The sequence below is a fragment of the Phoca vitulina genome, unplaced genomic scaffold (genome assembly GCF_004348235.1).
Source record: "Phoca vitulina isolate PV1807 unplaced genomic scaffold, GSC_HSeal_1.0 scaffold22, whole genome shotgun sequence".
Lineage (NCBI taxonomy): Eukaryota > Metazoa > Chordata > Mammalia > Carnivora > Phocidae > Phoca > Phoca vitulina.
The window spans coordinates 10,341,940-10,354,421 of record NW_022589725.1 but is presented as its reverse complement, the minus strand read 5'-3'; the positions used below and the strand labels follow the sequence as shown (position 1 = coordinate 10,354,421).

The 12,482-nt window shown below is 40.2% G+C and overlaps 1 protein-coding gene across 2 annotated transcripts in view; it reads right to left on the bottom strand.

The window, feature by feature from the left end:
* LOC116641502 (ubiquinol-cytochrome-c reductase complex assembly factor 1) overlaps nucleotides 1-10,228 on the bottom strand; it is a 97,307-nt gene extending 87,079 nt beyond the window's left edge. For both annotated transcript variants that reach the window (XM_032419222.1, XM_032419220.1), the window contains exon 1: nucleotides 10,115-10,228. In XM_032419222.1, coding sequence (XP_032275113.1) covers nucleotides 10,115-10,138 — 24 coding nt within the window. In that variant the 5' untranslated portion in view covers nucleotides 10,139-10,228. The remainder of the gene's footprint in view (nucleotides 1-10,114) is intronic.
* Between the last annotated feature and the right edge of the window lie 2,254 nt (nucleotides 10,229-12,482).

The following is a 12,482-nucleotide window of genomic DNA, read 5'->3' as shown; positions in this document are numbered from 1 at the left end:
GGACTCTGAAAAACAAACTGAGGGTTCTAGAGGGGAGGGGGGTGGGAGGATGGGTTAGCCTGGTGATGGGTATTGAGGAGGGCATGTTCTGCATGGAGCACTGGGTGTTATGCACAAACAATGAATCATGGAACACTATATCTAAAACTAATGATGTAATGTATGGGGATTAACATAACAATAAAAAAATTAAAAAAAAACGACTGAGCCACCCAGGCACCCCAAAACTGTGTAACTATTTTTTTTAATTTTTTTTAAATTTTTTTTTTTTTTTAAAGATTTTTTTTTTTTTATTTGAGAGAGAGAGTGAGAGCACAAGAGGGGGGAGTGGGAGAGGGAGAAGCAGACTCCCTGCCGAGCAGGGAGCCCGATGCGGGACTCGATCCCGGGACTCCAGGATCATGACCTGAGCCGAAGGCAGTCGCTTAACCAACTGAGCCACCCAGGCGCCCCTGTGTAACTATTTTTAATAGACCACTCACAACACCTTATGTTTTAAATGAAAAGTAAAGCTTCAAAATATTTTATTTCAGCTGAGATTTGATCTGTTGGGATAATATTCAAATAAGGGACAGTTACTGGCTTTTTGTTTATTAACACTGAATCATTTGCCAGAATCATTCAACGTTAGATGTTCCTTTCCTAAAAATGTAAATATGGGATAAACTTCTGCAGATTCAAGCCCAAAGCAGAGGAAGAAAAGTAATGGGAAATTACAAGTAGGAACAATACAAACTTCTGAAAGATTTTCTGAAGAATTTCATCATATTTTTCCCCATGTCAACAAAATTTTTCTCTATAATTTTGGTTCTACTTGGTTTTATGCCAATACTTTAAATCAGTTCTTATTAGAAGAAAGAAGCAATCAGCTCTGTTCTTTCCTTCTCCAATCCTACAACAACAATTCTCGTCCAAACCCTTAATTGAAACTGAGGTGCAGCAGAAAGGGTATTTGAATCCCAAGACAGTTATTAAATAGCTGTGTGACCCTGAACTAGTTACTCAACATTCTGGACTTCCATTTTCCCTTATGTAAAGTGGGAATAATAAAAGCTACCTCACAGGAGTGTTCCAAGGATCATTTTGTAAGAACACTGAAACACAGGACACCTGGGTGGCTCAGATGGTTAAGCGTCTGGCTTTGGCTCAGGTCATGATCCCAGGGTCCTGGGATCAAGTCCCGCATCGGGCTCCCTGCTTCTCCCTCTCCAGCTCCCCCTGCTTGTGCTCGCTCGCTCTCTCTCTGTCAAATAAATAAATAAAATCTAAAACACACAAAAAAGCATCATTTTAACAATTGTTACTGAATTATGTACATAAGCTTCTCTTTTCACAGCAAACTGTCATAGCAGCAAGAACCATTTTCTTAAAATATTGTTTTGAACCTGGTATTCCCTTTCTCAAAAGCTTGCAGTGCCTCCAAGTGCCCTTTTAGTCAAACTTAAACACCTGATCTTTACCAACTGGACCCTTCTAGACTCAACTTTATACTTACATACCCTGCCTTGTATTCTCCATTCAGCAGTTCCAAAACCTGACTCAGATTCCCTGGTTTGGGAATTACTGCTCCTCTCCACACAAGCTAATCCTCTTCTGGTCAGTTCCTCTGGGACTCTCTTCTTCCCTCTTACCCAACCCATGAGCTCATTAGCTTCGAGAAGTCTCCCCAGACTCCAGGTACTGGTTCTACTGACTCTGTTTGGCCCATTTTCCTCCACACCTCTCCCAGATTTATATTTATAAATGAATATAAATCTGTGGAAGTATTTCTCTCCCTCTTACAGATACTGACATATTAGGCCTATAACAATTAGCATACCTCAACTCCCAAGTTTAGGAAAACATTTATAGCCATTTCCAATGGTTAAAATTACTGCCTTAACTTAGGATAATATATACACCATAATTAAATGGGAACTGGTTTTATTGTCTTTTTGCCTCACCAACACTTCAAAACCAAAATTTTAAAGACAGGTTTCATGTTTTTATTTCCTGTGCATATTGGAAATTGCTGGTGATTTTACATTTGTATTTCAAAATACTCTGACAGACCAATTTTTCAACTATACCTTAATTAGTCCACTGACCAGCCTGTTGCCGCATGTGGTTTTTAAGATACATAGTATTTTCCTCAGCTTACTCATGAGCTGGAAAAGGCTTTACAGGGAGTCCATTCTCCTATTCCCCAAGGTGTTCTTTTATAAAGTGCACACAAACACTGAGTTAGTAAATACTGAACCATTGCTCCTAGGGTAAATACAGGCTTAGGTTTCTGCAAGCCTCCAGTCACATTTTCATCAACCAATCAATATATAACCTTGTGTGTTTCTGTTTAAAGACATCTTATTTTATTACATATGTATATATATGCATATATAGTTGATTCATTAACATTGAACTCATGGCCAATAGCACCGTAACTCACTCCTGAACAAAACTTACCTAACACATAAATTTTCTCTGTAAGGAACATCACAGCCTTCTTGCACTTAGCAACACTAGATAGCACTAAATGGTACTAACATTTGGGGACCATATTAAACAGGGAAATCACCAACAAAGCACAAAAATGAAAAAAAAAAAAAAAAACCATGGCATTAAATAGACCGTGAAAAGGATACTTGTTTACAGTATAAGAGCTAAAATAAGAAGTTAGAGTATCTATCTCAGCTAGGAACTTTCATGTTGCAGCTCAAATTTTTCACTCCTCTGCACATATCCATAAATGACCGCAAAAGTGCCATGAGTATTGATTTGGGGATTACAAATAAATTTTAGCAAGTATAATGAATTCAATCATACAGAATCTGTGAATAATGAAGATCGACCACAGTCACCAAAACTACTCTGCAAATGTCCACTGGCTCCTATACTCTGAATACCATGGATACTAATTCAATTCCATAATCCGAAAGATAAACACTACCTTAGCCAACTGCCTGCAAATTACAAAGTGGCATGCTACAAAAGGATACTTACACAGACAGGAGGAGCAGAGAATGTTTATAATTACTGAATACTCTGCCTCCTCCCACTTTGTTGGGGTGTCCAATCTAAGCTTTAAAAGACTGATTAAATCTGGGAAAGACTTGAGCAAATCAGTAAATACATTAAGATTGAGCAAATAGGCATATATATTATTACAAATATTAAGGGTTTCTATTAGAGAAAGGAGTTAACAAATATGAAAAGACAGAAGAGTACAATAAACCCTGTGGTACTAGGATGGATTTAGAATAATTGGTATGGGTTTTTAATACATATAAATATAGAAACAGATGTGTATTTATGTATGTGTATACACTTACATATACTTCTCATCCCTGTCGTGATAGGTCCTGGAGGCAATGACTACATCTAGCATCCAGGTTTGGTTTCAAAATAGCAATATTCACTAAAAAGAATTAGTCTTCTCTGGAGAAAAGTTGACTTGTGAATGGGGTTAATGCTCCTTAAAGCTTTATTTGCAAAGCACTAGCATTATTTGATCTGTTAGTAGTTCTTTGGAAGACTTCATTTGCGAGGCTGTCCTGGAACTCATCCAATATGAAAAACGTGCCCCCAGGAACGTTGGTTGAAAACAAATAGAGGCAATTGTTTAACTTCATGGCTGCCTGAGGTAGTGGATAATACTTGGGGAAAACAATAGGCTAATAAAAAAGCTTAAAAGGCAAAGCAAGAGAATGAGCTCATAAGGGCTTTGAAAAGGTCTGACATATTCCTGTGAATCTGAAGGCCATGCACATGCACAGAGCTGTGTACAGGGACAGAAAAGACCTGAGACCTCTGGTTGACCTTGAGGCTCTTAGGAAGTGAAGTTTAAGACAGAGATGTTAAACAACCTGCAGAATGTTGATGGTGTGCCCCAACATGTGCACAGAGTCCCTCAGAAAAAACAGAAGACGATGGGGCACGTGGGTGGCTCAGTTGTTAAGCGTCTGCCTTTGGCTCAGGTCATGATCCCAGGGTCCTGGGATTGAGCCCCACATCAAGCCCCACAGCGGGCTCCCTGCTCGGCAGGAAGCCTGCTTCTCCGTCTCCCACTCCCCCTGCTTGTGTTCCTGCTCTCACTAACTCTCTCTTTCTCTGTCAAATAAATATATAAAATCTTTAAAAAAAAAAAACAGGAGACTTACTGGTTCCAAGTATTTAAGGAAGTCTCCAATCATTATTTGACCACTAAGCTACTAACTGAGCAGAGACCACACAACAAATACAGACTTTACAGAATTCAGAAAGGTCACTAAACAGAAAAATAATAATTCTGAGAAAGGACAGATCTGATTTCCAAAGTTGCCACATTATATTATTTAAAATGCCCAGGTTTTTTTTTGTTTTGTTTTGTTTTTTAAAGATTTTATTTATCCAGGGCACCTGGGTGGCTCAGACGTTAAACGTCTGCCTTCGGCTCAGGTCATGATCCTAGGGTCCTGGGATTGAGCCCTGCATCAGGCTCCCTGCTCAGCGGGAAGCCTGCTTCTCCCTCTCCCTCTGCCCCTGCTTGTGTTCCTTCTCTCAGTGTGTCTCTCTCTGTCAAATAAATAAAATCTTAAAAAAAAAAAAATTTTATCCATTTGACAGAGAGACACAGTGAGAGAGGGAACACAAGCAGGGGGAGTGAGAGAGGGAGAAGCAGGCCTCCTGTGGAGCAGGAGCCCAATGTGGGGCTCAATACCAGGACTCTGAGCCAAAGGCAGGCGTTTAACAACTGACCCACCCAGGCGCCCCATAAAATGTCCAATTTTTAACCAAAAAAAAAAAGTATGAAGCATGTAAAGAAACAAAAAAGCATGGTCCATACACAAAGGGGAAAAAATTGAGAGAAACTGTCCCTGAAGAAAGAAAATAAACTGTCCCTGAGGAAACTCAGATGTTAGACAAACTAGACAAAGACTTTGAACCTGCTATTTTAAATGTTTAAAATCTAAAGGAAACCATGTCTAAGGAACTATAGCAGAGTATAAGAATGCTATCTCACCAAATAGAGAATATCAACAGAGAGATTATTTTTTTAAAACACAGAAATTCTTGGGGCGCCTGGGTGGCTCAGTCAGTTAAGCAACTGCCTTCATCTCAGGTCATGATCCCAGGGTCCCAGGATCAAGCCCTATGTCAGGCTCTCTGCTCAGCAGGGAGCCTGCTTCTCCCTCTCCCTCTGCCTGCCGGTCCCCCTGCTTGTGCATTCTCTCTCTCTCTCTTTCTCACTCTGACAAATAAAATAAATAAATAAATAAATAATAGAAATTCTTCTGTTGAAAAGAATAAATAAACATTTCACTAGAGGGGTTAAACAGTAGATTTGAAGAAGAGAAAATCAGTGACCACGAGAACAGGCCAACTGAGATTATCCATACTAAGGAACAGAAAGAAAAAAGAATGAAAAAAAAATTCACAGAGCCTCAGAGAACTATGGTATACCATCCAATGTACCAACATATAATGGGAGTCTCAGAAAAACAAGAGAGAAATAGAGGGACAGAAAAATATTTGAAGAAATACTGGCAGAAAACATCCCAAATTTGATGAAAAACATCAATCTAGAAATCCAAGAAGCTCAACTAACTCAAGTAGCATAAATTCAGAGAGATCTATAAATGGACATATCATAATCAAGCTGTTGAAAGACAAAGACATAGAATCTTAAAAGCAGGAAAAGCTATTCAACATGTATAAGAGATCATTGATAACATTAACAGCTGATTTCTTCTCAGAAACCATGGAAGACAGAAGGCAGTGAGATGAAAAATTAAGACTTTCTAAATAAACAAAAACTAAGAAAATCTGTCAACAGCGGACCTGCTCTACAGCAAATATTAAAGGGAAAACATCAGGCTGAAATGAGACCTCTGACACTATAGTAACTCAAATCCACATGACAAAATAAAGTACACTGATAAAGGTAACTACTTAGATAAATAAAAAATAAAGCATGAATATATTTTTTGTTTATAATTATTTTTTATTTCCATTTTTATTTTTAATTTAAAAGGCAACTGCATGAAGAATAATTGTAAATCTATGCTGATGGGCACACAATGCATAAATATATAATTTGATAACACTCTAAAAAAAAAAGATGGTCACTATGGAAGGAAGGAAGAAAGGAAGGAAAGAAGGAAGGAAGGAAGCCACACTCTCTAAAAAAAAAAGATGGTCACTATGGAAGGAAAGAAGGAGGGAAGGAAGGAAGGAAGGAAGGAAGGAAGGAAGGAAGGAAAAATAACAAGCATTAGCAAAGATGTGAAGAAACTGGACTGGAGCCCTTATGCTTTCTTGGTGGGAATGTAAACACTGCAGCCACTGTGGAAAATAAAATGGCAAATGCTCAAAGAATTAAACATAGAATTACCTGAAATCGAGAGTCCGGCATTTAACACACTGAGCCACCCAGGGCACCCTGATAAATGCCCTAAAAATGTTAGCTATCGATATTCTTGCCCAGGAAATATCAACGTCTTATTTCAACTACAACCTTTATCTCAGCTTCCTTGCTCTCTCCTGAACACCAACTCTCTAGCTACTAAAAAGAACAGTAACAACAAAACACCACCTTCTTCTCAGCTGAATATGAGTCCTCAGTGAAGGACACTGCTATATTAACTCAGTCATCCAAGGCAGACCCGGGACTCACTGTTAAGACATCCCTCTCCCTCACCCTCAATATCTAACCTTTCACCAAGCCCTGCAGATGGTTTCCTCAATACCTGTTGAAATCATCCCTTCCTCTTTAACCACGCTTTCTCCTCTTAGTACAGGCCTTCCTCACTTCTTCCAGGATTACTTGAGTAGCTTCTGACTGGCCTCCAGGACTTGAATCTCAGCCCTCTGACTGATCCATCCACAACTGCTACAGGGATCTATTAAAGCAAAAATCTAACAGTGAGTATGAGAGTTTACGATGATAAGTTTCTTTTTTTTTTTAACTTTTTTATATTTTCAAAATAAAATTTTTAAATTTCAATTTAAAAATGAGAGAAGAGAGGCACCTGGCTGGCTCAGTTGGTAGAGCATTCAACTCCTGATCTCAGGGTCATGAGTTCAAGACCCACATTGGGTGTAGAGCTTACTTTAAAAAAAATAAAAATTAAAAAGACCACAGCTTTAAAAAATAAATAAATAAAATTTTTAAAAATAAAATAAAAAATGAGAAAAGAAACTAAAGTGTTCCCCTGATCAGTGGTGGTTGCAGGGAGAGAACAAAAGGAGAAAAGGACTGCAAAAGAACACAAAGAAATGTTGGGGAGTGAGAAACATGTTCATTATTTTTATTGTGGTGATAGCTTTCCAAGTGTATATCTATGTTAACAGTTACTAAATTGTATAATTAAATAAGTACAACTTATTGTATGTCAATTATTCTTTAACTTTAAAAATTTAAATAAAAAAATAAATGTATCAAAAAACCTTTAAAAACAAACTTTTTTGCCCTAAAAACAGAAGCTTTGACATAAATGCCATCTACAGCATGACAGATGATGCCAAGCAATATATACACATGACTATCACAGACTACTTATCTCCAGCACAAGTCACAAAAGGTCAGGGAGTGCATAACCTTGTCCTAGAACCCAGTCTCCAGGGCCAGGCGCAAACGGGGGACCACAGGAAACCAGCCTGGACACTGGGCCGCTATCAGTTCACGTGAGGTTGCACACCATTCAAACCTCCTCAGTGTGCATTTGCAACTTACCCATGATGCACCTCCTCCCTTAGTCCATTTGAAAGACTCAGGGTCTCACCCTATAGAAGTACCTTAGTGGTTTATATTATAGGCGTAAGAACAACTTGAGAATGAAGATCGGGTTGTTTTCAACTTGAAAATTATTTGAAAAATAAATAAATAAATAAATAAATTTGGAAAAAACCCTATTAAAAATAAATCTTCCCTCGCTTAAAATATTTCAAAGGCTCCCCTCTGCCTCAGGATAAACCTCTAATCCTAACCATGAAACACAAGGCCCTGACTCCTCTCCTGCCATTTCCCCATAAGTGTCCCTGTGTCAAGCCAAAGATTCACGTACAGTTCTTGGTTGTCTGGCATTAGTAGCATAAGCTAATGCTTCTCTTCTATGCTCTCTCCCATTCTCTAGTGCTCTCATTTAGTTCAGGCATCTGTCCCTGATGGATGCTTATCCTCAAGCTGGGCTAGATGTGTCTCTACTCTGCTCCTGTAGCACCTGGTGCAGACTTCTATCACAGCATTTCAACTATTGTATTAGTAGTTCTCTTTTCTGTCTCTCCTATTAGATTATAAACTTGAGAGAAAGGTGTATGTTTTTCATCCTCAGTCCCTTGGATAGCTCCTAGAATGTAGTAAACTCTCAAAACAGTTGCTAAACTAAAAGGAACGGAAGAAAAGCACTTAAATGTCACCTGTATCAATTGATTTTCTGATCAATCCTATCAAACTTACTGTTAAGAAAATCTGAGGCTCAGAGAAATTAGATGACTTGCTCAAGGCCACATTCACAATAAGTAATGGAGCCAAACTTTCAACCAAGGCTCTTCAGACTCCTAGACAGGTAGATTGCCTGTATTTGTGAATTCCTCAGCACCTAATGCAAATGCCTCTTCAGAATAGGTATTCAATAAATATCTGCTGCTTTCATGTTTACTGCCACTTGCAACTAGTCCTAAGGGAGATTGTAGCTTATAAGAGGCCTTTAAACAATCACAGTATAAAGTGAAAGTGATTTTAAAACCTAAAAAAGTAAAAGTGACTTTCCTTATCTAAACTTGGTTTTTATCTAAAAAGATGAACAGAAAGGAATAAATAAAAAAAAATCTGACTAACAGAGGGCAGTTAGGTGGTTTCAATGGATGCTACCACCCAAGAATAAACCTGCAACAGTCCACACACTCAGGGGGCAAGAATATTTAATATATCTGGGACAGCCACTAACTTCCAAGACAAATCAAGGTGTTCATTTCGGATGTACAGCCCAATAAACTTTTTACCTTTTTCCTGACATACCCACCTTAAAAACTAAATAAGGACATCCTAGTTGCCATTTCCAACAGCAGTTCTCAAATCTGAATCAACTTCTGCCCTGGCATCAACAATTACTTCACCAAATGAATCTTTCTGTAAGTTAAATGAGCTATTATTCTTCAAACACTTACTGAGCAGCCTTTGCTAGGCTGACAAGAAATACAAGAGGTACAACAGCAGTCCTTGTAAACCATATATAAAAAGATGAGAAACGTTAAGTGTAAATAACAACTCACAAGATAGCCAGAGGCAGGAATGGAAAGTGTCTGCTCTGAAAAACAATGTCCTTGACCCAATTTTTGAAAGACTCACTAAAATTATAAACCCTTCCATCCCTCAATGATTAGTAACTAAGCTCTGTATCTTCCTAACCTTTTCCTGCTCTCTTTCTCCTTGAATTCCCAGATGTCAGAGAATGGAGAAGGATAAGGACTGAATCACACGTGCAGCAGTTTCCCTTAAGCAGTCTAATAATCCTTCCTTCCTTACTTCATTAATTCCTTCAATAAACATTTCTTGAACACCTATGATGTGCCATACACTGTGCTAGGCAAAGGCAAAACGACAGATCTGAGCCCGGTTTTTGTGCAGCTTTCAACCTAACAACCTATAATAGTATTCCACTTAACTGTACAGTTACAAATCGTCTCACCGATCTCGGAAACAAACCCAGAGAACCTCAGAAACCAAAGGGACTGCAGATTAACCTCGTTTTTCCTATCGGGAAAAGGCCCGAAAGTGACTCGTCCAAGGTCACACTGGGCATCAGTGACAGAAGAGAAACTAGAACCCAGGTCTCCCGACACTCCAATCAGTGCCCCCACGTGCTGCCTCTCCCTGCGGGAAAGAGGTCGCATGAGGTGACTAAGAAAAAGCAAACTTCGACAAATTTAGGTCCGATGTCGCTCTCTCCCTCCTCCAAAGAGGGGGAAGCCACAGCCAAACAGAGGGTAGGGGGAAGTAGGACGCTGCCTCAGTTTCCCCGCAAGAGAGGCGGTCGCGTAGCCTCGCTGCCGCACAAGCTCCCCTTCTGCACTTTCCTCCAGTTTCTCCCGCCCTGCCCTCTCCGAGTCCAACCCTGGGGCCCAGCGGGCGACCGCAGCAATTTACTCCTTCACTCACAAGGACTCGCACCAGCAACGCCATGTTCCTCTACAACCATTTCCGGGTAAAGGGTGGCCTTCCGGAGTCCCCGCGGCCCCCACCCTTTGCCTATGTTGTCCTTTCGCCGGCGGGTGCCCGGCAACTGCGGCGCAGGCGTACAGAGGCCACCGCGCTCACGAGCGCGCGCTTTTTTCTGCTGAGCGCAAGGCTGCCTGGTCCCGGCGCGCGCCTCCCGTTCTCACCAGTCTTCCCCCCCACGACACGTCACAGACGCTCAAGTCCTCTCCGCAGCACCTGTCCTCCTTGACCAGTGGCCTCGGGCTTTTCATAGCTCTCTCCTTATCCACCCCGCTTCACCCAGCCTCACTCCTCAGCGCCCCATTGTCAGAACTCTTCCAGACTCTACCCCCACGAGAATCCCTCCCCCTTGTCACTGGGGGGTTGAAAAAAAAAAAGGACTTTGGGGGATCCCAACATTTAAGGGCTCCCTAAAAAAAAGAACCTGAGAAGGAGTTGTAGAGGAACACAGGAGAGTGTTCAGCTGAGTCCTGAAAGTCAGGGGAAGAGGGCCGGCAAGGGCTGACCTGAGGCCTGAAGGGAACTTTTGGGGTTTCTGGCAGGTTGGTTGTTTCATGGGAACATCTTTGAGTATTAACAGAAGAAAGAATCAAGGATGCAAGGAGTTTCTTAAGGAGGTGGGAGAGAATGGCCTTGGCTAGAGCATCTCTTCCATTGTATCCCAAGAGCAATAGAGGAGAAAAGGTGTGGGTGGATGCTCCCGGGGGTTGACTGAGAGCAGAGGGACAGGATGTTCAAGGACTTCTTTTCATTCAGTCAGCAAAGACCCCGTGAATGTTCACTATGTGCTGGTCACAAGGCAGGTGTGGATAATGGCTTTGTGGAGCTCCTAGACTGGTGGGGGAGGCATGCAAAAGTCTAGTAAACCAATGAAAAAATAAAATAATTAAAAATTATGAAAAAAAAATATGGTAAGTGCTTTGAAGGAAACAACAAAGAGCTAAACTTGAGAATAACATGGGAAACTACACTTTAGATAATATGGCCAGGTAAGGCCTCTCTGAGGAGGTGGCATGTAAGTTGAGACTCAAAGGATGAATAGGAGCTAGCCATGGGAAGTGACTCTGAACATGCTATTTTTATCAGCAAGTATTGGGGGGTGAGAAAGGGAAAGAAGATTTGAGGGCAAGAGTCCTGAAATGGGAAAGAATAAGAGTTTATTTAGGGTAGTTAGAGAAGAATTGGGTATTTACACCCCAAAAACAAAAACACTAATTCAAAAAGATACGTGTACCCCTATGTTTATTGCAACATTATTTACGATAGCCAACATATGGAAGCAACTTAAGTGTCTATCCATAGATGAATGGATAAAGAAGATGTGGTGTATATATACACAACGAAATGTTACTCAGCCATAAAAAAAGAATGAGATCTTGCCATTTTTGACAACATGGATTGAGCTAGGGAGTATCATGTTAAGTGATATAAGTCTGACAGAGAAAAGGAATACCATATGATTTCACTCATATGTGGAATCTAAAAACAAAACACATAAACAAAAAAGCAGAAACAGTCTCATAAATACAGAAAACTGGTGGTTGCCAGAGGGGAGGGGGGTGGGGGAATGGATAAATTGGTGAAGGGAATTGAGAGGTACAAACTCCCAGTTATGAAATAAGTCACAGAGATGAAAAGTACATCATAGGGATTTAATCAATAATATTGCAATAACTTTGTGTGGTGACAGATGGTGACTACACTTATGGTAAGCACTGAGTAATGTATAGAGTTGTCGAATCACAATGTTGTACACCTGAAACCAATATAACAGCGTATGTCGACTATACTTCAATTTAAAAAAATAAAAAGAATCCAAAGAAAACCAGTGTGGCATCTGAATTAATTAATTCAGAATTAATTAATCTGAATTAATTAATTAATCTTGAATTAATTTAAAGAATAATTAAGATTGGCAGAAGCTAAATTATGCAAGGACTACTAGATGAAGTCTGTATTTTATTCTAGGTGTAGCTGGAAGCCATTAGAGGATATTAAGCAGGGGAGGGCTATATGGCTCATGTTTAAGAAGCTGATGTTGATGGGGCACCTGGGTGGCTCAGTCGTTAAGCGGCTGCCTTCAGCTCAGGTCATTATCCCAGGGTCCTGGGATCGAGCCCCGCATCGGGCTCCCTGCTCGGCAGGAAGCCTGCTTCTCCCTCTCCCACTCCCCCTGCTTGTGTTCCCTTTCTCGCTGTCTCTCTCTCTATCAAATAAATAAATAAAATCTTAAAAAAAAAAAAAAAAAAGAAGCTGATGTTGATCGCTCGGCATCAGGGAACTCCAAATCAAAACCTCAATGAGATAC